Source organism: Hyperolius riggenbachi, chromosome 3, assembly GCF_040937935.1.
Source record: "Hyperolius riggenbachi isolate aHypRig1 chromosome 3, aHypRig1.pri, whole genome shotgun sequence".
Taxonomy (NCBI): Eukaryota; Metazoa; Chordata; class Amphibia; order Anura; family Hyperoliidae; genus Hyperolius; species Hyperolius riggenbachi.
The window spans coordinates 149,564,344-149,589,183 of record NC_090648.1 but is presented as its reverse complement, the minus strand read 5'-3'; the positions used below and the strand labels follow the sequence as shown (position 1 = coordinate 149,589,183).

Here is a 24,840-nt window from a genome sequence, read left to right as displayed (position 1 = left end):
GCTTGAGCTCCTTCCATCGGGTAGATGTTTTAGGTCAGGGGTGTCAATCTAAAACACCAAATGGGCCAAAATTGAGCTCTGGGACCAAGTCGTGGGCCAACCTCAATGTCTAGTGGCCACCTCTCTCCCTTATATAGTTCCCTGGTGTCAAATAGCTATCCTCAATCCCCTGTATGTTTCCCTATTATCTAGTGCCCCCCTCCTTCCCCTATATGATTCCTTAGTCCCTAGTTGCCCTCCTCCCTCATCTATTCAGTTCCCTGGTGTTTAGTGGTTCTCCCTCCCTCCTCTATGCAATTCCCAAATGTTTAACGCGCCTCCCTCCCTTATACAGTTTCCTGGTGTCTAGTGGCACCCTCCTTCCCCTATACAGTTCCCTGGTGCATAGTGGCCCCTTCCTTCTCCTATATAGATCCCTGGTACTTAGTGCTTTCCCCCTCCCCATATGGCTTCCCTGGTGATCTAGGGCTTTCCCTCCAATAAAGCTTCTCTGGTGGTCCTAAGTGGGCCAAACATAATGCAAAGTGGGAAAACCACCTGATGGCCAAACCTGATGGTTCTGAGGACCAGATTTAGCCCACGGGTCGGAATTTGACATGTATGTTTTAGATCAATTAACATACAAACAAACAGACTGAAACCAGCTTTTCCCATCTGCCGTAAACTTGATAAATTCTGAATCCTCTCTGAAATAATGAACACTGTGTACAAATTGTTTAAATATTTGAAATACATGGCATACTTGTATAATTCCTCTATTTCTACCTTTGTTACTATCACTATGTTCTGTATGTGCACCGTGGGCTGTCATTGACAGTAATTTTGTTGTGTTAAACAAAGACAATAAAGTGCTTGAATCTTTGATCTCTTCCAGCCCCTTACACACTCCTAGGAGTTCTGATTCACCAATCACCATGAGCTTGCTGGGCAATCTGTAACTTTTTTTTTACAGAAATCTTCTGCTGCCAATTCTTTTGTTGTCATTCTACCAACTGTCTATAATGCTGGCATTAAATTCAAAATGAGCATATGTATTTTTCAGAAAACAATATTATTTCTCAGTTTCAACATTTCATATGTTGTATCTTGACTATTATGAATTTAGTATATTGTTAAATTGATTTGTTAATCATTGCATTCTGTATTTGTTTATATTCTACATGACATCCCACATTTCTGGAAAATTGGGCTTCATGTATCTAAAAAAGCAAATCTGGGCTCTATTGTATTTCCCTTACATAGGGGAGTATCCAACTTTAATTTTTTTCTTTTTGTACTGTTTTGGATTTACTTTTATTTGGAAAATCTTTTTGATGAAAACTGTTCTCTAACAGATGCCAGTTCATAACTGTTCCAGCAGATGGCGATGACTCACCACTAAGCGCTCAGTGCAGTAATTCCCATTCTGTTTTGGCTGTAACTATTTTTTTCTACTTTTTTTTTCTTTTTTTTGAAAGCCCAGCTCAGAAGTCTAGTGTCAGTGAGCTCCTCCTTAAACTGTCACTACACAGAACTCTTAACCTTATTCTCTGTCACTTCAGCAGGGGACTCTAATGTGGAACATCTGAGGAAATAAGACTCCTGGAAGAGGGACACAAGAAGAAAGGAAAAGTTGAGTGTGGGTCCACTGATTTCTCAAGATGCTGTTTGTAAGGAGAGAAATTGGGGATGAAAAAGCCCAACTAAATGAATTAAATCAACGTCTGGACCTATACTTGTCCAGGGTGAGGCAACTAGAAAGAGAGAACCAGCAGCTGGTTGAAGAAGTCCAGAGAGCCCGATCGGAGCGAGAAGTACAGTGGACACAAGTGTACCATCCTGAGATGTGTGAACTGAGGAGGAAAGTGGAAGACCTTAACATACAGAAATGTGAAGCGGAGCTGCAGAGAGACAACCTGCTGCATGAACTGCAGGAATTGCAGGAACTGTGGGAACAAGTGAAGAACATGAGGCTGAAGATTGACCAACAGCTCAAACAATACAAGCAAGACCTTCAGCAAGCTCAGAAGAGCCAAGCTGCCCTGGAGCAGCTGTATATTCAGTTGCAGCAGGAGTGCCAGATGCTTCAGGGTTCTCATGAAGAAGAACTGCAAGCCCTGAGGGATCAGGCCCTACAGACACCCTTACACATTACCATGCAGGAGGTTTCCAGACCCAGACTCAGTTTGACAGAGATTGAGAGCTTCTCACTTGAACTTTCTGATTCATGGAAAGATGCTTTTGTATACTATCAGAAGAAAATAGAAGAACTAGAAATCATTGTGAGGCAGAGTGAGGAGGACCGACGTGGGGGAGAAGGAGAATCCAATGTATACAGGCTACAGGTGGAGAAACTTTGCAGAGAATATGAAGATCTTCTGAACACCAGAAATATGCTGGAGGACGAACTGCTGAGGATGAAGGAGAAGTACTGTCGGGAAGCAGAAGAATATGAGGTAGGAGTGTCAGAACATTACAGCTGTGACATAAGACTTGGGCCTGATCCAATTCACTTTTTTCTTAAGTTTTCTCCTAAGAGATAATTTTCATCTTCTGTTTAAAATAACTTTTCAGCACTCTGCAATTAAAAAAGTACCAAAAGTAGGTGAAAAGGTAGTGTCACAATTATTCTATTTTCTTGCTTGCATGGTGGCTTAAAAGATCATCTAGAAGAAAACTTTGAGAAAAAGGAGAAACAATGATTTGGATTGAGCCCGATATCTGCTTGGCCTAAAACACAACTGAAAAAAATTACAATTAGTTCAAATCCAAATTCACCCTAACCCTTTTTATAGCTTTGGATAGGAAAAGGGTTGGAACAATGCTTATGTCCATTCATTTCCTGTGGTATCAGGATCAATAGTTAGGCTGGGTAGGCTGTAGTAGTGCTGTATCTACCGCTGCATCACCGCCGATCAGCAAAGCACTGTGGCTAATGTGTCCCTATAAGATCATTCTCACTGCAGCTTTGTGATTTGCATAAAACATAAAACTCGCTGCATGCAGCATCTTGGGGGCGATTGAGTTGTGATTCTGTTTCTATTGAATAGGAATCACAAATCACTCTAAAAATGTGAACTTTTGCGCAGCAAAATTGCGATTTGCAATCCCATTGTGAACTAGCGCTACCTACATGGAGGTGGTAAAATTGGTCAGTGATTGGCCAACCATAATGGAAAGTGTGTAACATGCTTTAGCTTTCAAGGTGTTTTTTGAGATCTTTGTTGGGCTGATGCAGTGATAAAAGCTATCGGTTCTATGCTTTACCTGTTCTTAGATAAGCTGAAGGGTTGTGGCTGGTTGTGGATTTTCTCTTATAAAGGCAAGCTGTGCATCTGTGTATACTACTTGATTTAGCTCACTTCGCAGACTGCATACATCCTGCACCCCATATTCCTCAGTATTTTTTCTTTGTTGACCCTCTTACGCAAATCGAGTACTCCTTGCATTATTTTATACTTATTTTATACTGCAATGCCCTTCTGTCTGGTCTCCCTATGACCCGAACAGCCCTACTGCAGTCCATCATGGATGCGGCAGCCAGAATTATTCACTCCTCCCATCGCTCCACCATGGCGGATCCCCTCCGTGAATCCCTCCACTGGCTTCCTATCCAGTCCAGAATCAGATTCAAGATACTGTGTCTGACCTACAAATCTGTCCACAAAACCTGTCCAACCTACATTTCTGATCTTACTCAGAGGTACACACCTAGCCGCTCACTCCGCTCTTCCAATGAACTTCGCCTAACCGCCCCCGCATCACCCAGTCCCATGCACGCCTCCAGGACTTCTAAAGAGCTGCTCCAACACTATGGAACTCCCTACCTCCACCCATTAGGGCAGCCCCCTCCTTCAACATCTTCAAGAAAGCCCTCAAAACTCACCTTTTCACTCTGGCCTACTACCCCTCACAAGTGCTCTAAACCCACAGCTGAACTCTGGCCCCCTACCTTTCGTGTCCTTACCTCTCCTCTAGATTGTAAGCCTTTGGGCAGGGTCCTCCTCCTTTTGTGTCCTACCTGATCATGCACCTCCATTACTGTGAACCCATGCTATGCATTTGAGTGAACCTAACTTGCCTAATATCCATGCTCCATCCAGTGACTGACTAAGCATTACCTTGTACTCATACTGTGCTGCATGATCTGGTCTTTCTTGTATTCAGGTATTGTCATTTTGCTGTATGTCACCCCTAAACATTGTCTGTAACCTAAACTAATGTCCAGCGCTGCGTAATATGTTGGCGCTTTATAAATACAATATATAAATAAATAATAAGTGTAAACAGAGTCTGTGGTTGGTTGCTGTGAGGCCACGCAGACATAAACAATTCTTAAGGTGCCAATCAATGATACAATATTGATTGTACAATCTTACCAAATCAATGTAGTAGAAGGGTAATCTGAGTGAATATACTTTGAATAGATACTCCATCTTATTACATGGAAGTGTGCACAATCAAGACTGTATTATTAATGGACACCGTTAGACTGTCAGATGGCATTTATAAGGGATGTTTCACACCGAGGGTGATTGCTGAATCGCAACACAATTGTTCCTGGAATGTTGCACAATGCGATTGCAGTGCTTTGCCAATTACCAGTGATCGGCAAGTACAGTGCAATCGCCATGGAAACAGCCCTAAAAGCCCCCTGCAGCAGCATTCACACGTGTGTTCATGCAGTGAAAATGCCTGTTCATTCCTGTCTATTTTCATTTCAAATACTCATTTGGGTTCAGATGAAGTGGAAAACACTGAAAATTGTATTAAACATTTTGAGTTATGTAGACTAAGGCGAAAGTGAAAATTGACCCTTTAATCATTTTTCATTGTCCTTTAATCGTTCATCATTTTAATCATTAGCTGCTGGACCACCAGTCTTCTAGTAATAGCCTGGACACTGGTGGAACAGTACAGGAGCACATCATTTGCACTGCTGTACTATTTAACCAATGCCCATATTGACAGCTGAATTAGATGGGTGTGGCTTATAGTGAAGATGGACCCAATCAGCATAAACCCTGGTACACACTTTGAAATATGATTGGCTTATCACTGATCAGCTTTACCACATCCATGTAGTATGAAAGTCAACAGATATTGAATACTATGGGCAGATTTTGTGTACGTAAACCCTCATACAACATGAAGGTGGTAAAATTGGTCAGTGGTTGGTAATCATAACTGAAAGTGTGTACTAGGCTTTAGAAGTTAGACTTGAAAATGTTTTGCACAAACATGCTTGGTCATCCCAGCTCAGCTTGGGCACGTTCTCTGCTATAGAGAGAGGAAGAGAAAAGAACAACCTCCTGAGGCAAATGCCACCCAGAAGACTAGTTTATGCGTTGAGAAGGTTTGAAGATGAACTTTCTTGAGGTGGTTAGGTCATCACCAATAAATACTGTCAGCTAGTGATAAACAGTCTAACTGGGCAGATGTAATGGAATGTCCATAGATAACTGAATGAAAAGACTGTTACATATGGTTTGTTGCTGTCAGATAAATATCAGTTTACCTGAAAACACTTGCATAAGGTGGGAGCTGTCACTGTGGTGTTTGCAAACGGTAGTGTTCAGGTGAGAAGGTTGCCAAACACACTAGTATCCTTCGCATGTCAATTTAAGGTGATGCCAGATATGACATTTGATGGACATTGCTGGCTCTCTTTTTCTAATGGTAGGTTACAAGCAAACAAAAAATCAGTTATGATTGCCCAGCCACTGACCAATATTTACCATCTCTGTGAAGCATAAGGGTCAACAGATATTGAATACTATGAGCAGATTGTGTAGGTAAACCCTGAGGCTAGGTTATACAGGGAATGTGATGCAATGTCCTACTGGGAACGTAGCCTTATACTGAAGTATTTGTTGCAACTGCGTCACCACCACCAACAACCTCAGATCAAAAGGATCCAATAACTTGACCACCCCCTAGAGTCCAACTTAAAACCTTTGGAGCCAGAGCTTTCTGTCATGCTGCCCCTACAATGTGGAATGCCTTGCCAAACTTAATCAACACAGTTCCAACTCTGTATACATTTAACGGACTTACGAGGTGAAAAAAAAGAAATAAAGATTAATACCTGTGTGCAATGTTGTTCTATGGAGGACGCCATCCGCGCCCTCCCTTCATTCCACACAGTTTCTGTACATGTATGCAGCCCCAGGTCGCATCCCAACCCCACACCACTGGTCAGGCTAGCTTTCCCTGCATAAAATGGCCACCAGGATTGCCGCGGCTGCGCAGTCCGCATATACATGAGTGCGGATGCGCAGCTTTAGGGCCTCCTCCAGCCGCATGACATCCCACATGTGCCTCCTCCAGCCGTGCAACTTTAGTGCCTCCTCCATTATCCCACAGCCTCAGGGTATGAATCCATGGATACCTGGAATACTGTACTGAATATTGCTATGCTGTAGATAACCAATAAAAGACCAACAGTAATATTGAAGGAACCCTGGATCGCAATGATACCCTGGGCCTCCAGAGCAGCCAATCAGCAGCTGGGGATGAGCAAGGAAATTGAACCCTATGTGGACAGATACATGCCTCTCCACATGTACTCCTGACATCATGTTTATGTGATCATTTAGTAGTACACAGTTTCTCAACCAGGGCTTCCTGGAATGCCAAGGTTTTGAGGACATTGCAGGGGCTACCCGCCATTTCTCCCTCTGGTGACACTCACTTCAGTTGTCGCGGGGGGAGGTGGGGGAAGTACCTCATTGGCTCCTCTATAAAAAGAAGGTATTCATTGGTATCAGTATAATAAGGAGCGCAGTAATTAAAGCAGTATGATGGTGAGGCATGATAATAGAGCAATATTATAGGGGCACACTATAATTGTGGTAACTAAAATAGGGAACACTGACGTAAGTTGCTATAATAGGAAGCACTATAGAGGAGGAACATGGAATGGGGGATAAACATGGAGGCTGTTACAGTTAATAACGTTTTTAGCCAGGACCACGGGCTTAAACCCCCCTAAAGACCAGGCCATTTTCTGGTAATCAGCTCACTGCTGCTTTAAGGCCTCACAACTCAGCACAGGGCCTTACAACTCAGCATACAAGTGATTCCTCCCCCCCCCCCCCCCCTTTTCGTTCCACCAACAGAGTTCTCTGTTGATGGGCAATGATTGCTCCCAAGATGTTTGTTTGTTTTTTTTTATAAATATTTATTTCATTTATTTTGAAATAAATTAGTTTATTTTTATTTTTACTATGTCCCTTCCCTCCCCCACCAGCCAATCACTATGATCGGCTGTCATAGGCATCAGCCCATGACAGCCGATCACTCCTGTGTCTCTAGAGAGGACTGCCGTTTCACTAGGCTATCCCCAGTACAGCGCTGCCTTAGATCACAGCGCTGTACAGTGTTAATAGACGGCAAAACATTTCGCCATCTAACAGTCTCCGAGACTCCACTCCGCCATCCAAGCGGAGATGCGCACCCATCAATATGCAATATCCTGCAAAACACGCCCCTAGGACTGCACACCGAACGGCGTTAGGCGGTCCTGGGGCTGCCGCCGTGTCCACGCCAATTGGTGTGTAGCGGTTCTAAAGTAGTTAGGTTTCTTGCCACCTGCAAGATAAATCCCCACTCCCTCCATTAATAAAGAGGTTCCCTGAGATCCAAAAATGATTTGAAGGGTTCCTCCAGGGTGAAAAGGTTAAGAAAGACTTGTCTAGTATATGGCCCCACCTTGGGCCTTTAAATACCAGACATTTTTTAGCCCTAGGCATTTATTGCTAGGTGATCTAGCTGGCTAGTATAGTTACTCATGTGTAGAAGAACTCATGGAGATGTATGCTAACAGTTGATAGGTTTATAAGACTCTAATTTGCTGTGATTACTTCCTGTTTTAGTATGGGCAAGAGCAAGTAAAGTTCCAGCACTCAACTAGGATTGTTACAGGAGGCCAGGCTGGGCTATGCTGTATAATGTACTGTAAGGATGTAGGTCCCTCTGAGCTGCGTGCTCCAGCAAGAATAAACAGTAGATTCGTGGGTATAGGGAGAGGAGGCTGAGCCAGCACTGCAGTTAGGGTACTTTATTGTAAAAGGCACTTACAGTTAAACAGCAGCCAGGTGTCAAGGCAGGTTAAGTGGGCGCCAGGTCTGTGTCCCCCTGCGGACGTCCGTTTCGCGCTAACAGCGCTTGTTCACCGCAATGGGGAACCTTCCCCATTGCGGTGAACAAGTGCTGTTAGCGCGAAACAGACGTCCGCAGGGGGACACAGACCTGGCGCCCAGTTAACCTGCCTTGACACCTGGCTGCTGTTTAACTGTAAGTGCCTTTTACAATAAAGTACCCTAACTGCAGTGCTGGCTCAGCCTCCTCTCCCTATACCTACTTCCTGTTTTAGCCCACACAGGAAACATAAGCAAGGCATAATTTGTAACCAGCAAATCAGAGCCTTAGAAATCTAACTTACTGTTCCCGCTATTGTCAGGCAGTCGCAGTGCTGGTGCCAACCCCTAAACAGTATAATGACGTGAAATGAGAAGGCGGCACACAGAAGTCCTGCAGCTTTGTAGAATTTATTGAAGCTGATCACACTACATGTTTCAAGCATCACCATGTAGTATATTAATCTTCAAAACATGCTGCAAGATTGAAAGTCTTTGCTGTAACACCTTGTGTTTTTACATCATCACAAGCAAATCACTTGATCAACTCGACCACATGCATATCCTTGCTACATATGAGCAACTCTACTAAGACATTCTTTAAAGTAGTGTTTCTCAACATTTCATGGATATGTACCCCTTTTAAAAGCATGAACCCATCAGAAGTACCCCCTGGGGTATGCGTACCACATGTTGAGAACCTAGTCTTTAAAGTAGACCCAAACTCAACTCATGCACAGCACACAATGGAAAGTCTTTATTCCACATATAGTTGCTGAAGAAATTCATTTCTCTGTATTCTGTGTTTGTCTCTGATGAATTCTTATTGGCAACTGTGAATAGACTGCAGGAGAGTTCTTCCAAGACAGCCCATTATATCGATTAAAAATAAAAAAAAGGCCCACTAGCTGAAAAATTGTGGTAGATTCCGTCTGTATTCTTCAAAGAAATGGAAACTTCTCTGTGCACAGTCCATCCACTGAATGGTTGACCTGTTCAAGACCATGCTATAGTTTCCAAAAGAGGTGGCAGATAATTCAGTTGCACAGCTAAAATTCAAGATAGTATTAATCCACTGAGTGTCCAATGATGTCAAATCTTATAATGTATGGGACTGAACCCAATCGCAGACCAGTCATGAAATGCAGGACCTATGAGGCCCTTAGCTATGATCCAATGCTGAATCCATACACAAACAATCTGCGCTAAGCCCATTCGCAGATTAGCCCAGGCTAGATAGGACAACATCCTCTTCTCAAGAGAAATAGGACCAAGTAGTGTACAGTTCATCCAACAGTCTTGGAAGGCACATAAAGCATGGTATAGTCACCACTCCCGTGTGTATAAGTTCTGAGGTCTCAGTCGCCATCAGTAGTGTCCACCAAATGGATAGGTTCTTGTGCAGATATAAGATTAAATCCAGAGTTTCCACTAAGGTGGTATAAGCGGCTAGCGAGCGGCCTTGCTTGTGCCACATCCGCCCAACATGATTTAGATAAGAATATATGCAGGGCCGGATTTCTGGAAAGGCCACAAAGGCCCGGGCCTTGGGTGGCTGCAGGCCAAGTGGCACCTGGACATGAAGGAGGAGTTTGTACATATGATAGAAGAGGATGAACATAGGGAGCAACACATGAAAAAGGCAACTGATGCTTGAGGGAGCTGTTCATGAAAGAAAGTGGCTGCTGTACATGGATGATACACTTGGAAGAAGGGGCAAATGGAATTAGAGGGGCGCTGCAGAAGAAGAAAGGGGAGTCATAACATACTTGGACTAGGGGCATAAAATGTATAAAATGCAAGAAGCCTTAGAGTGCATTGCTCAGGCCTGGTTCCACAAGGAACTCATAGTCAGGGCTTTTCCATGATGAACAATGAGTATGTCAGCTCCAGTATGTGGACCAACAACATTAGGAGTGAAGAAAGACCCCATGGATTATTTATTCCAAGATGACTCTGTTGCTGCAGCTTGCAGAACATGTAAATGAAGTGTCTTATCAGAAAGAGTGTTCAGTGCAGCTGGAGGGGCTGTGACTGACACACACATCTGCCTATCCACAGGCAATGTGGGCTATCTGACTTTTATCAAAATGAGCCAGGCTTGGATCCTAAATGCTTTCCACACCCTCCTGATGCTTCTACCCATTAGCTATCACATGCAGCTCAACCTGTTTGTCTGTAACTAAGTCTACATTTACAAAATTAAGAGCACCGTTTCTGCTAGGCGGTGGTATGCGTGATCCTTGTTTGCCTTGAATCTCATTGGCTGGCCAGCCTGTCATTATTTGAAATTTGGAGACCAATTGTTGTTGGACAGCTTAGGAAAGTACATACGCCCAAAACAGCATCCTGTTCTGTAATCATCCTTGCTTCTCACCTATGGATTTTCTGCTTGAAGGCACTTGCTTTCAATATTTTAATGGAAATCCAAAAAAGATCTATATTTTTAGAAGTGGGGCTGATCAAAACTGTAGCAGCGGAAATACTGCCTTGAATCAAAGACATAACTTACAGTGTTGCTGGACTGGAAAACAGATTACATGCTCTACCTAAAAAGTTCTGTTTCATTTGTTTTTTAATTACAACTATATGTACAACTATAGGCTAACATACAATGGGCAACAGTGGAGAACCTTAGGGATCCAGGAAAACTAGCCTAGATTTAATCAACAATATTTGAAGTAAGATTGAAGAATTAGCATTTGTCACCTAGACCATGTAGGTAGAAAAAAAAACAGTCTTGTAAAAGTAAAATGTTTTAATAGCTAACTGATAAAGTTAAATGATGCACACTTTCTGGGATCTGGCCCCCTTCTTCAGGCATATTTCCAGATGTTAGCTGAAGTATGGAAACATCTGGAAATATGCCTGAAGAAGGGGACTAGATCCCAGAAAGCTTGCATCATTTAACCTTGTCAGTTAGCCATTAAAAGGTATTACTTTTACAAGACTTTGTTTTTTCTACCTACATAATTTGTTTGGCCAACACGATACAGAAACGTTTTTGCTACTATCACCTAGACCAGTGTTTCTCAACATTATATTGATATGTACCCCTTTGGAAACCTTGTGCTCACCAAGTAACTCTGGTAAAAATATATTTTTTTTATTCCAAGTACCCCTTTAAATAGATATATTTAATAGCATTATATAGTTATTGTTTCTAAACAATTTCCATGCACTTACTATTCCATCTAATTAGCTAAAATACTCATTTGGTGTTGTTCATTTAGAATTTATTTAATTTATCACTTACTAAAACTCTAAATTTATTTTACTTTGTTAACTATATCAAGCCCGAGTACCCCCTGGATCCAACAAATGTACCCTCTGGAGTATACATATATCACACATTGAGAACCTAGAGCCTAGACTAAAGTAAACCATAGCTAGTAATGCTGGAAGTCAGGTTGTCAATGCAGGTTTGTGTTTGTAGCTATGTATAGCTGGCTAACTTCTAATTAACACTTAAAGAGGAACTGTCGCAAAAATCTTAAAATTTAAAACACATACAAATATGAAGTACATTTATTCCAGAGTAAAATGAGCCATAAATTACTTTTCTCCTATGTTGCTGTCACTTACAGTAGGTAGTAGAAATCTGACATTACCAACAGGTTTTGGGTTAGTCCATCTCTTCATGGGGGATTCTTAGCATGGCCTTTATTCTTTATAAAGACACTCCCTGAAAAAAATGTATACAGAGATGCTGGCCAGCCGCCCTGCTTGCTGCACACTTTTTTGGGAGTTGGACGGAGCAACTGCCATTCACTAAGTTCTTTTAAAAATAAAGAAAACACTGAGAACCCCCCCCATGAAAAGATGAAAAGATGGGCTAATCCAAAAACTGTCGATAATGCCAGATTTCTACTACTTACTGTAAGTGATAGCAACATAGGAGAAAAGTAATGTATGGCTCATTTTACTCTGGAAGAAATGTACTTCTTACAGTATTTGTATATGTTTACATGTATTTTAAATTTTAAGATTTTCATGACAGAGGTCCTTTAAGCTGTTGTATGAGTTTCTATGACCTAAGCAAAGACTGGAAGTAGCGCTAGCTGGGTCCTCTAGAGGAGGTGCCCCATTGTACCAAAACCTCTGCAACCCCTGTTGTAGTCTAGTAACAGTTATTAATAAACACAGGCCAAGTTTCTGGATCACTTAAAATATGCAGTGTTTTCAAACCATTAGTTAGTAATGGTTTAGTGTTAGTATCCATTAGTGTTAGTAAATCAGGCCAGTTATCTCTGAATATTACTTCATATATACAGTAGACTAACTCATTTTGCGTCTTCCCAACCTTGTCATCATACATGTAACACAAAGTGACATACTGTAAGTTAATAGATTCTCATTATTATGATAAATATAGCTAATTCCCTAGGAGTTTTTATGGACATGATCAAGAGACAGATGACTTTCAGCAGCAAATATGACCTGTGCAAATTAGCTAAAGTAAACAAACCACTGAATAGCTATAATTACCCCTCACATATCAAAGCATTGGGCTGATGAAAGCTTATGCGACTAAGCACATTCCACTAGCAGTGTTGTCGCTGACCCATCAGGTGGCAGATTTAAGGCTAACTGTTGCTTGAATGACAGACTAGAATGGTTGTATTCAGTGATTTCAATGGAATTTTCCTGGAGGATTCCAAATAACTAAAAATAATGAACTGGAGAACTTGTTCATATAAATTGATGGGAGTGCAAGTGTCTGTGCCACTGGCAAGAGCCAATCAGAATGTTACTCTCACTTAACTGTCATTAGTAATAATAAGTATGCAAAGCAGTAATTTGCTTTCTTGAAACAGAAATTAATTGAGATTATTTAGGTCAGTAAAAAAAAAAGGTTTTCGAGGTCTGCAACACTGGGTTGGAGCGAGCATATGATGTCTTTCACGATGTGTCACTACTGAATATGCAGATTGTCCATTTGTTGGCCCTGTAAGCTGAACACACCTCCAGAACCGCTGGAATGCAATTATGTTTCAGCCTGTTAATCGTACAAAGCCACAATAATCCAACATGCATACAGACTGTTTCGCACGAATTGGTCCTCATCAGTGCATGGCATGGATTAATGTGGCTCTATGTGGCAGGACTTGAGACACCCAGAGTTACAGATTGCCCTACAAAGCGTATGGTGAACCAGAACTCTTAGGAGTGTGTAAGGGGCAAAAAAGGACCAAAAAGCACTCTTACTAAAATGCTATGCAAAACCAAAATCTCCCTTCTTAAAACAGAAGGTATTTGAGATTATTCAGGTTGCAGTGAGCATATGATGTCTCCCACAATGCATCCCTGCTGAATATGCAGATTGTCCCTTTGGTGTCCCTGAAAGATAAACACACCTACAGAACTGCTGGAATGCAATGATGTGTCAGCTTGTTAATTGTACAAAGCCACAATAATCCAACATGCATACAGACCGTTTCAGACAGGTTGGTCCTCATCAGTGTATGTCAGGTATGATTTGCATATTCAGCAGTGATGAATTGTGGGACACCACAAATGCTCAATCCAACCTGAATAATCACAAATACCTTCTGTTTTAAGAAGGCAAATTTCTGTTTTGCATAGCGTTTCTAGCCCCTTACGCTCTCCTAGAAGTTCTGGTACCGTACACCATGAGCTTGCTGGGCAATCTGTAACTCTAGTAATAATAAGTAGAGCATTTCATTTCTTTGTTTAAATCAAGTCACTGTGACCAGCAGAGAAAGCTATGTATTAGTTGTTATATATCTATTTGCGGTAAGGCTCTCTCACACATTTTTCCCTTTCAAGGACAAAAGATTACATCAATGTATTCTCTTCTTGCTATGCTGTGTTTCCCGCCAAGTTAGGAGACCTGAGCTGGTGAGGCTTATGCAGTAGTAATAAACAATCCTACAGGAAGCTAGACTATTAGCTGTAAACTTGATATCGCAGTTGTTAAAGAGCAACTCCAGTGAACATTTTAGTGTTGGCAGGTGATGTAGCTGCTGCATGGTTTTTGGCAGTTGGAAACAGTTGGAAACAGCTATTTCCCACAATGCAACGAGGTTCACAGACAGGAAACTGACAAAAGTTTGAACTTTTCTTGTGGGAGGGGTTACTTGTGGGAGGTGTTTCACCACAATATCAGTCATACAGCGCCCCCTGATGGTCTGTTTGTGAAAAGGAATAGATTTCTCATGTAAAAGGGGGTATCAGCTACTGATTGGGATAAAGTTCAATTTTTGGTCCGAGTTTCTCTTTAAATAAAACCAATTGTGGACAGATAAGGCAGAGACCTTGACCTTGATTTACTAAGGCTGGTCATACACTGGTCGATGTAGCCAACAGATAGCTCTCACGTAGATCATTATCTGATAAGGGAGGGATCTATCTGAATCAAATCCCTCCACGCACTCTACACAGAGTTTCAATAGATTTCAGCATGAAACACTGCAGATACTGTGGCATGTACCTTATGTGACCACTAGAGGCCTCTAGTGCTTTTTCTTTAGTATGTGTGATGTTACACAAGCACCCCAGGAGAAGAGAGACAGGGAGGAGTGCCCGACAGGGGAGAGAAGACACCAAACACTGCAAGCATCACACTCCTGAACTGCTGCTGATTTGGCAAAATCTTCCATCCAGTAATCAACCAAATCTATCCATTTCGGCTAAAAACGATCCATTGGGAATCATTCGCAGCACCGATTTCTAGCAGATTTGATCAAATGGTCAAATCGCCTGGATACTGATGATATTCCATACTGCGGAAGCGGGTGGTCGTGGTTTGCAGGGGTAGTGCATCCTCTGCCACGATTGCCCAATGTTGATAAAAGGCATGCAAGTGCACCTCCCTCCGGTTGCTTATCGGCAAAACATTTCGGGTTCTTTTGGTGTGAGTGTCTCTGTCCTTGATGGCTGTCCACCCCCCCCCCCCTCCCTCCCATCTGATTGAGCAGGAGCTGTTTTGAATGGAATTCATGCCAGCACATCTAGCGAACTTTGTTTGCATCATAGGGATAGCATCCTCTATGCTGTTCTACTCATATGCCTGGCAGTCTATGGATTCTACTACCTGCTTGATGATCTTCCCTTAGGACAAGTGGGGTATTATTGTATGCTCATTTATCTGCACCAATCCCATTTTATATGGCTATAAAACTGTGAACATTGTCTTTCTTGATGGTGCGTCACATCACGTGTTTTCTATGCTGCTGAGGCCTCTTGCACACTGCAAATTGCAAATCCGATTTCTGATTCAGATTTTCCCTAGATGCTATCAACACAAGAAGAAAAATGCAGAAAAAACGCTGCATGCAGATTAAAAATCGGAATCGCATGTAAAATCGCGTGAAAATCGGAAATCAGAATCGCATGTAGTGTGCAAGAGGCCTCAATGAGCTTGTTACAATATAGACTGGGTTTGCACAACTAATTAAGAAGGACCTGCTTGGCTTATTCCGGATGCTTACCAAATATGCATAATCTGTTGCTTGAACTGCATTTGTACAACTAACATGGAACTGCATGGCTATCTAACCTCACGCTTTGCATATGTTTGACACTTGCCTCAAGCCTGTGGTAATCCACTGCTTTAGCTTTCACTAATTGGATTGCAGTCCAATGTGTATGTGCCTTCCAGGGCCGGTTCTCTCATGAAGCAACGTGAAAAACTTGCATCAGGCACAGAGATTGCAGGAGCAGCACGTTTGCACTGTGTTTACACTAACAGCATGCAGTCAGAGTAGGAGGAGAAGAGAGAGGAGAGCCAGCCAGAGTGCTATTGTGTTGAGCTACAGCATGTCATGTGAGAACATTAAATGAAGCAGAGTAAATTGTCAGGCGATCATTCCAAATCAGGGGGGTGTCGCATCCTCACGAGTTTGCCTGCCTGTAAAAAAAAAAAGTCTAGAACCTGCTCTGGTGCCTTCTGGAAGTTTGTTGGGTGTGGCGGCGCTGTGTGTGCACTGGGTGGCCACCTTGCATTGTTAACTGTGTATGTGTTTTGTATTGTCTATATATGAAATTAAAATCTTTTCATATTTTCATAACCGTTGGATTTTGGCTTTGATTCTTCCACATTTTTATTTTAAAGGACAACTATAAAAATTCTAAATGTTGCATACATTTACAATAATTACTAGCAAATAGCAATGCCAGTGGCGTAGCAATATAGGGGGTGCAGAGGTAGCAACCGCATCGGGGCCCTTGGGCCAGAGGGGACCCTCCCTCAACCACACTATTAGCTCTTTATTGGTCTTGTGCTAATATTATTCACTTCTATAGGTGCTTTGAATAGTAGTTATCATCAACACATTATTTCCCCTTCTGACATGTGGTTGTCCTTGATTGGTTTCGGTGTGCCGTATCAATTGTTATGTATAGAGTGCTTGGGGGGGAGGGGAGGGCTAATGTTAAAAGTTGCGCTGGGGCCCACAGCTTCTTAGCTACGCCACTGAGCAATGCAAAGGCTTTTTTTTCATCTTTTCATGTTCTATATGAAGGAAATGTGTAAAGTGGTGGAACGTTTGTGATGTCTTGCAACTCGGATTAGATTTTTTTTTTTTTTTTTACTTTCTGCTATTTCAAACTTCACCTGGGTGATATTGGATAATAGTAAAGATTGCTAAAAGGTCAGTGAAATAGTGATTAGAGATGGCAAATGAGATGCTAATAATGTCAACTTGCATGCAAATTTTGTGTAAATTGTAAGCAGATTGGAATTGGGCTCAATGTGTATTAAGTCTGCATGCAAGCCAAAATTAATAGCATTCATGTAATTGTAGCCACTACATCTACAATGCCAAATGCATAGTAGTCCTAGCTCCTAGGATGTTGTGTTTTTCTTTTACAAAGAACCTTAACTACAACAAGTGATCTGATATGACACAGGTGAAGGCTGCCAACTTCCCCCACCTATTGACAAACAATTTTCAGAGACCGCTGTACAACACAGGCTCTCTGGTCTTAGTGAATTAGGGCTTTTCTGTTTGTATGTTCTCTGCAGACAATACTGGTCAAGTTCTACAAGCTCTGTCAGTGAGAAATGTGACTAGCTAAGTTACCTCACCTAACTGCTATTTTCTCTAGAGAAGGAAGTACTAGCAGTGTCTGCCAATGACTTCCCGTACCCTCTCAGCCAAGCTGCGACCCTCCCCGTAGAAAAAAACTGTGGATCATATGTCTGCTTGTCCAAGTAGGCTCTAGCCTGCAGCCAGTTCTATGTTTGTATACATACTCCAGTATTTACTAGCAATGCAACCAAGATAAGCATTATTGTAATAGTCATACAGTACCTGAGGTAAGTCCTGAGTGGAAAAAGAGGACCTACAAGCATTAGGACATGTTGGAAAATCTCTGACATCCATCAATTACAACAGCACCACCCCCCCCCCCCCCCCCCCCCAAAAAAAAGAGAGAGTGAGCAAAACAAGCATACTATTTCCTGTTGGCAAGGAAAAAGAGTTAATTAGTCTTAGCAATGTTATTATTATTGTGTTATGCATTTATATAACACTTATAGGCTCCAGAGCCATGTCATTAAAGGGAATGTGAAGCAAATACTCAGTGGCGTAGCAATAGGGGTTGCAGAGGTAGCGACCGCATCGGGGCCCTTGTGTCTAAGGGGCCCCCGAAGGGCCATCCCTCAAATACAGTATTAGCTCTCTATTGGTCCTGTGCCGGTAATAATCACTTCTATAGATACTTTGAATAGTGGTAAGCATTAACAAACTGTTCCCCATCCCCTTCTTGTACCTCTGACACTGTAGTTGCCATTGGCAGGTTTTGGTGCACCGTATCAATTGTTATGTATAGAGTGCTTGGGGGGCCCCAATGTAAAACTTGCATCGGGGCCCACAGCTCCTTAGCTACGCCAATGCAAATATTGAAATAAAAATTAGATACTTATCTTAGTAGTGGGAAGTTCTGGATGTCCACTCTACTCCTCGAGCCCACCGATCCAGAGCTGGGTTCCTCTAAGCATATTCTATCAGGGCATATAAAACATGCTTCTTGTAGTTGCATTCCCATCGTGTACGAGCTTGTCTATACTGGGCATGCACAAGTACAGTGGTGTGAAAAACTATTTGCCCCCTTCCTGATTTCTTATTCTTTTGCATGTTTGTCACACTTAAATGTTTCTGCTCATCAAAAACCGTTAACTATTAGTCAAAGATCACATAATTGAATACAAAATGCAGTTTTAAATGATGGTTTTTATTATTTAGTGAGAAAAAAAACTCCAAATCTACATGGCCCTGTGTGAAAAAGTGATTGCCCCCCCTTGTTAAAAAATAACTTAACTGTGGTTTATCACACCTGAGTTCAATTTCTGTAGTACCCTTCAGGTCTGATTACTGCCACACCTGTTTCAATCAAGAAATCACTTAAATGGGAGCTATCTGACACAGAGAAGTAGACCAAAAGCACCTCAAAAGCTAGACATCATGCCAAGATCCAAAGCAATTCAGGAACAAATGAGAACAAAAGTACTGTAATTGTGATCTTTCAGTCTGGTAAAGGTTATAAAGCCATTTCTAAAGCTTTGGGACTCCAGCGAACCACAGTGAGAGCCATTATCCACAAATGGCAAACACATGGAACAGTGATGAACCTTCCCAGGATTGGCCAGCCGGCCAAAATTACCCCAAGAGCGCAGAGAAAACTCATCCGAGAGGCCACAAAAGACCCCAGGACAACATCTAAAGAACTGCAGGCCTCACTTGCCTCAATGAAGGTCAGTGTTCATGATTCCACCATAAGAAAGAGACTGGGCAAAAACGGGCTGCATGGCAGATATCCAAGGCGCAAACTACTTTTAAGCAAAAAGACCATTAAGGCTCGTCTCAATTTTGCTAAAAAAACATCTCAATGATTGCCAAGACTTTTGGGAAAATACCTTGTGGACCGACGAGACAAAAGTTGAACTTTTTGGAAGGTGCGTGTCCCGTTACATCTGGCGTAGAAGTAACACAGCATTTCAGCAAAAGAACATCATAGCAACAGTAAAATATGGTGGTGGTAGTGTGATGGTCTGGGGTTGTTTTGCTGCTTCAGGACCTGGAAGGCTTGCTGTGATAGATGGAACCATGAATTCTACTGTCTACCAAAAAATCCTGAAGGAGAATGTCCGGCCATCTGTTTGTCAACCAGTGCTGGGCCGAAATTACGCATTAGCGTAATTACGCATCGTAATTCACTACAAATGCACCGTAAGCGTTACGTGTAAGGTTACGGTATTACGCGTAATTAATTACACGTAGACCGTAGGGTTACGTTTTACGCGTAACAAATTACGCGTAAGACAGTAAACTCCCATTGAAATTACACAGTCTGCCGTAATCGCGTAATATTACGCTCCCGTATAATATAAAAAAGCCGCCGACTTTAAGGATTAATAGCAAAGCCCTCTTAAGTGCTAAGAGCCTCAAATTTGGAGAATATATTAAGGAGATCAGAAGGAATAAGAGGAAAAATTTTTTTTTCAAAAAGACCTTATAGTTTTTGAGAAAATCGATGTTAAAGTTTCAAAGGAAAAATATATACATTTAAAAACCCGCCGACTTTAACGGTTAATAGCAAAGCCTGCTTAAAATTTAGGAACACCAAATTCACAGGGTATATTAAGGGGATCAGTGGGAATAAGAGGAAAAAAATTTTTTTCAAAAAGACCTTATAGTTTTTGAGAAAATCGATTTTTAAGTTTCAAGGGCGAAAATGTCTTTTAAATGCGGAAAATGTCAGTTTTTTTTGCACAGGTAACAAAAGTGTTTTATTTTCATAGATTCCCCCAAGTGGGAAGAGTTTTACTTACTTCGTTCTGAGTGTGGGAAATATAAAAAAAAACGACGTGGGGTCCCCCCTCCCAGACCTCTTTAACCCCTTGTCCCCCATGCAGACTGGGATAGCCAGAATGCGGAGCACCGGCCGCGTGGGGCTCCGCACCCTGACTATACCAGCCCGCATGGTCCATGGATTGGGGGGTCTCGGAAGGGGAGGGGCAGCCAAGCTTTCCCCTCCCCCTCCGAGCCCTTGTCCAATCCAAGGACAAGGGGCTCTTCTCCACCTCCGATGGGCGGTGGAGGTGGAGGCCGCGATTTCCTGGGGAGGGGTTCATGGTGGCATCTGGGAGTCCCCTTTAAAAAGGGGTCCCCCAGATGCCCACCCCCCTCCCAGGAGAAATGAGTATAGAGGTACTTGTAGTACCCCTTACCCATTTCCTTTAAGAGTTAAAAGTAAATAAACACACAAACACATAGAAAAAGTATTTTAATTGAACAAAAAACATAACCACGAAAAAAGTCCTTTAATATTCTTAATTAACCATTAATACTTACCTGTCCCTTTAAAAGCCAGTTCACACGCAATATCCTCGGAAATATACTAATCAGTTACAATGTAACAAAGTTATTCAATGTAACAACTTTGTTACTTTGTAACACCACCGCACCCGACGTCACTCGCCGCTCACCCGCCGGCCGCCGCATACACACTAAGTCCCCGCCGGCTCCCGCCGTCCACTCCGCCCACACCTGTCACCCATATACATGCTGGCACCCATGGGTGCCAGCATGTATATAGGTGACATGTGGGAGAGGCGGGGAGGGCAGCGGAGCCGGCGGGGACTTAGCGTCCCTTCACCCGACAGAGCTCTGAGCTATATTAGCTCAGAGCTCTCGAAAGCATCTTTGTATTTGGGCTCCAAGGAGCCCCATTGGTCCTTAGCAGACCAATGGGGTTCCTTCAAATCAGAAGGAACCCCATTGGTCTGCTAAGGACCAATGGGGCTCCTTGGAGCCCAAATACAAAGATGCTTAGAGAGCTCTGAGCTATAGCTCAGAGCTCTGTCGGGTCCTGCAGCGCAGACGTGGCGGCGGCGGCGGCGGCGAGTGACGTCGGGTGCGGTGGTGTTACAAAGTAACAAAGTTGTTACATTGAATAACTTTGTTACATTGTAACTGATTAGTATATTTCCGAGGATATTGCGTGGGAACTGGCTTTTAAAGGGACAGGTAAGTATTAATGGTTAATTAAGAATATTAAAGGACTTTTTTCGTGGTTATGTTTTTTGTTCAATTAAAATACTTTTTCTATGTGTTTGTGTGTTTATTTACTTTTAACTCTTAAAGGAAATGGGTAAGGGGTACTACAAGTACCTCTATACTCATTTCTCCTGGGAGGGGGGTGGGCATCTGGGGGACCCCTTTTTAAAGGGGACTCCCAGATGCCACCATGAACCCCTCCCCAGGAAATCGCGGCCTCCACCTCCACCGCCCATCGGAGGTGGAGAAGAGCCCCTTGTCCTTGGATTGGACAAGGGCTCGGAGGGGGAGGGGAAAGCTTGGCTGCCCCTCCCCTTCCGAGACCCCCCAATACATGGACCATGCGGGCTGGTATAGTCAGGGTGCGGAGCCCCACGCGGCCGGTGCTCCGCATTCTGGCTATCCCAGTCTGCATGGGGGACAAGGGGTTAAAGAGGTCTGGGAGGGGGGACCCCACGTCGTTTTTTTTTTATATTTCCCACACTCAGAATGAAGTAAGTAAAACTCTTCCCACTTGGGGGAATCTATGAAAATAAAACACTATTGTTACCTGTGCAAAAAAAACTGACATTTTCCGCATTTAAAAGACATTTTCGCCCTTGAAACTTAAAAATCGATTTTCTCAAAAACTATAAGGTCTTTTTGAAAAAAAAAATTTTCCTCTTATTCCCACTGATCCCTTTAATATACCCTGTGAATTTGGTGTTCCTAAATTTTAAGCAGGCTTTGCTATTAACCGTTAAAGTCGGCGGGTTTTTAAATGTATATATTTTTCCTTTGAAACTTTAACATCGATTTTCTCAAAAACTATAAGGTCTTTTTGAAAAAAAATTTTTTCCTCTTATTCCTTCTGATCTCCTTAATATATTCTCTAAATTTGAGGCTCTTAGCACTTAAGGGGGCTTTGCTATTAACCCTTAAAGTCGGCGGCTACCAAACATTGATCCATGCGTCAACTTTTCCGCTTGGCAGCATGACCTTACGCATTACTGGCTAGTAGAATTTTACGCGTAAGCCTATAACGTAATAATCTGAATTACGGTATACTTACGCGTAATTGCGTAAGTGCTATGCGTAATTATAGACATGTACCAAAATTGACTCTCTATGCCGTAAGCGTAATTTCGTAATGCGTAATAGCGTAAAATTACGCGTAATGATCCGTAAGCGTAGCTTTCTCCATTACGACCAGCACTGTTGTCAACACAAGCTGAAGCGATCTTGGGTGCTGCAGCAAGACAATGACCCAAAACACACCAGCAAATCCACCTCTGAATGGCTGAAGAAAAACAAAATTAAGACTTTGGAGTGGCCTAGTCAAAGTCCTGACCTGAATCCTATTGAGATGTTGTGGCATGACCTTAAAAAGGTGGTTCATGCTGGAAAACCCTCAAATAAAGCTGAATTACAACAATTCTGCAAAGATGAGTGGGCCAAAATTCTTCCAGAACGCTGTAAAAGACTCGTTGCAAGTTATCACAAACACTTGATTGCAGTTATTGCTGCTAAGGGTGGCCCAACCAGTTATTAGGTTCAGGGGGCAATTTCTTTTTCACACAGGGCCATGTAGGTTTTGAGTTTTTTTCCTCACTGAATAATAAAAACCATTTTTTAAAACTGCATTTTGTGTTCAATTATGTTATCTTTGACTAATAGTTAACGTTTTTTGATGAGCAGAAACATTTAAGTGTGACAAACATGCAAAAGAATAAGAAATCAGGAAGGAGGCAAATAGTTTTTCACACCACTGTATGTATGCCCAGTAGAAGAAAGCCACTCATGCACAAGTGGCTTCTACTAGGCATGCACAGACCATACTCTTGACCAATACAGAGAAGCTCGTACTCAGACAAGAGTACAGTCAGAAAAACAAGAGGGTCCAAGGCAGCAGAGGTGGGCTTGAGGAGGATGGGGGAATCCTCTGGACTATTCAGAGCTTTCTCAGAGGAGCTTACATTTTGATCCTTACCCAAGTTATATTAACTACAAATCTAAAATAATAAAAACACAATAACAATATAAACCCAGTACTACTGTTGCATGAGCATTCATATATGTGATTGCTGCCAAATGTGCAAGTACATTCCAACGCGTACATGCAAAAAGGGCGTCAGGAAAAAAAGGGCGCGTGGTGTAAACAATAAGCGGTAAAAGCGTTTATAAAAATATTGTGTTGTATTTCGTTTACAAATAATGTTTTACAAATTAAAAAACATTTAATAATGTGTATGAAATCACAAATTGTGAAAACGATAATCTTCCCTGTTTTAAAAGTGAAACTGTATAATATTGTGAATAACCTTCATTTACCGTTTCTTCATGTAATAAAATCTGAAAATATAAGTACGTTCGTAATAACTGTTGGAAAACATTAGTAAATATTACTAACATTTTACTACAACTAAACCTAACCCTACTCTCACACAGAACCCTCCCTGTACCTATCCCTAACCCTTAGACCCCCCTGGTGGGGCCTTACCCTAAATCCCCCCTGTTGGTTCCTAACCTTAAATCACCCCTGGTGGTGCCTAACCCTAAGACCCCCCTGGTGGTGCCGAGCCCTAAGACCTCCCTGGTGGTGCCTAACCCTAAGTACCCCCTGGTGGTGCCTAACCCTAAGACCCCCCTGGTGGTGCCTAACCCTAAATCTCCTCTGGTGGTGCCTAACCCTAAGACTCCCCTGGTGGTGCCTAACCCTAAGTACCCCCTGGTGGTGCCTAACCCTAAGACCCCCCTAGTGGTGACTAATCCTAAGTCCCCGCTGGTGGTGCCTAACCCTAAATCTCCCCTGCTGGTGCCTAACCCTACGACCCGCCTGGTGGTGCCTAACCCTAAAAATCCCCATAATGATCGCTTTATTGCGTGTATAATAATGTTTTACAAATAGTGACTGTAAAAAATATATTATAATTTACGTACTGATCGCTTTATTATTTGAATAATAATGTTTTACAAACAGTAAGGGATACAATTTTAAATAACGTTTTAGTTAAATATGATAGATATGTTTAGTATTTTTGTTTACGTTTTTCGTCACGGGCGCATTTTGTAAACTTAAATCACCACAAGTGTAGTTTGAAAACATTAAAAATCTCTGGGCGCCCTTTTTTCCTGTTCGGCGCCCGTCAAACGATATTTATTATGGGAGTGAATGGCGGTTTGTTGAGTGCCCATGTACAGTACAACCCCTTGGACCTTTGTAAGCTTTTCCAGCCCTGTGAGACTAAAAAGAGTCAGTTCCATCCAATGTCAAACATGGTATAAGAAGTACATTTTCTCTATATCTGCAAAGTAGTATATACTTGTAAAAGGGCTATAATATAATAATAGTAAGATGTCACATTACATATAATGCTGGCTCCATTCGATTAATACCTAGTTATAGTCAACAGGAACAGGAGAGAGAAAAGGTCACTTTTAATTAAAAATATGGTATAAAAAGGATGTATCATTAATACTGATCCAGTGGAAATGCTAATTCAGTAAATGTAAAGGAAATAAACAAATTAATTGAAGCAAAAGTAATACTTTGTAAAAAAAAAAAAAACTTTGATAAAAAAATTGTCAAAAAATAAGTCAACTAAAATTATTTAATAAAGATGCATTAAAGAGCCCATTGGTGTAAGCCTAGCACATTTAGTATAGTATTTTATTTGGTACTTATCCGTTAGCCGGGCGCATCCGGCAGGTGGCGC

General features: G+C 42.1%; 1 protein-coding gene across 1 annotated transcript in view; it reads left to right on the top strand.

Annotated features, from left to right (window-relative positions):
* Positions 1-1,488: 1,488 nt before the first annotated feature.
* SYNM (synemin) overlaps positions 1,489-24,840 on the top strand; it is a 61,398-nt gene continuing 38,046 nt past the window's right edge. The window contains exon 1 of the mRNA XM_068275133.1: positions 1,489-2,435. Coding sequence (XP_068131234.1) covers positions 1,641-2,435 — 795 coding nt within the window. The 5' untranslated portion in view covers positions 1,489-1,640. The remainder of the gene's footprint in view (positions 2,436-24,840) is intronic.